Source organism: Parus major, unplaced genomic scaffold (genome assembly GCF_001522545.3).
Source record: "Parus major isolate Abel unplaced genomic scaffold, Parus_major1.1 Scaffold1046, whole genome shotgun sequence".
NCBI lineage: Eukaryota > Metazoa > Chordata > Aves > Passeriformes > Paridae > Parus > Parus major.
Window position 1 is genome coordinate 1,271 of NW_015379916.1, and position 1,318 is coordinate 2,588.

The following is a 1,318-nucleotide window of genomic DNA, read 5'->3' on the forward strand; positions in this document are numbered from 1 at the left end:
AAGAGCCGGGGGAGGATGAGGAGGGTGGGGATGAAGGCAGCGCTCAGGGATGATGGGGGTGAAGATGATGAGGAGGATGAAGATGATGATGAAGATGATGAAGAGGATGAAGATGATGATGATGGGGATAATGATGATGATAAAGATGATGATGATGATGATGATGGTGATGAAGGCTCTCCATCCCCAGCTGTGCCGCTGGCTCCCCGCTGGCACTCTCAAGGGTTGATATTGGGATGGGGATGCAGATAAGGGTGATGATGAAGGTGATGAAGATGATGATGATGAAGATGATGATGAAGATGATGATGATGATGATGATGAAGATGATGATGAAGGCTCTCTCCATCCCCAGCTGTGTCGCTGGCTCCCCGCAGGGACTCTCAAGGGTTGATATTGGGATGATGGGGATGGGGATGATGATGATGATGATGATGATGATGGGGATAATGATGATGATGATGATGAAGATGATGATGGTGATGAAGATGATGATGAAGGCTGTTTCCATCCCCAGCTGTGCCGCTGGCTCCCCGCAGGGACTCTCAAGGGTTGATGTTGGGATGGGGATGGTGATAAGGGTGATGATGATGATGATGATGATGGGGGTGATGATGAAGATGATGATGATGATGAAGATGATGAAGAAGGTGATGAAGGCTCTCCATCCCCAGCTGTGTCGCTGGCTCCCCGCAGGGACTCTCAAGGGTTGATGTTGGGATGGGGATGGTGAAGGCAGCGCTCAGGGGGATGATGGGGATGGGGATGGGGATGGGGATGGGGATGATGATGAAGATGATGAAGGTGATGATGAAGATGAAGGTGATGATGAAGATGGTGATGAAGGCTCTCCATCCCCAGCTGTGCCGCTGGCTCCCCGCAGGGACTCTCAAGGGTTGATATTGGGATGGGGATGGTGAAGGCAGCGCTCAGGGGGATGATGGGGATGGGGATGGGGATGATGATGATGATGATGAAGATGATGATGAAGGTGATGATGAAGATGATGATGATGATGAAGATGATGATGAAGGCTCTCTCCATCCCCAGCTGTGTCGCTGGCTCCCTGCAGGGACTCTCAAGGGTTGATATTGGGATGATGGGGATGATGGTGATAAGGGTGATGATGATGATGATGGGGGTGATGATGAAGATGATGATGAAGGTGATGATGAAGGCTCTCTCCATCCCCAGCTGTGCCGCTGGCTCCCCGCAGGGACTCTCAAGTATTACTTTGCGGTGGACACGGCGTACGTGGGCAGGAAACTGAGGCTGCTGCTCTTCCCCTTCGGACACCCGGTAACTGGGATGGACTGGG

The 1,318-nt window shown here is 51.7% G+C and overlaps 1 protein-coding gene across 1 annotated transcript in view; it reads left to right on the plus strand.

Moving 5' to 3' along the window:
* Positions 1 to 1,314, plus strand: part of LOC107199556 (protein YIF1B-like) — a gene marked incomplete at its 3' end in the record, with an annotated part of 2,174 nt that extends 860 nt beyond the window's left edge. Inside the window, exon 3 of the mRNA XM_015616876.3 lies at positions 1,195 to 1,314. Within this exon, the coding sequence (XP_015472362.1) occupies positions 1,195 to 1,314 (120 nt within the window). The remainder of the gene's footprint in view (positions 1 to 1,194) is intronic.
* Positions 1,315 to 1,318: the final 4 nt, after the last annotated feature.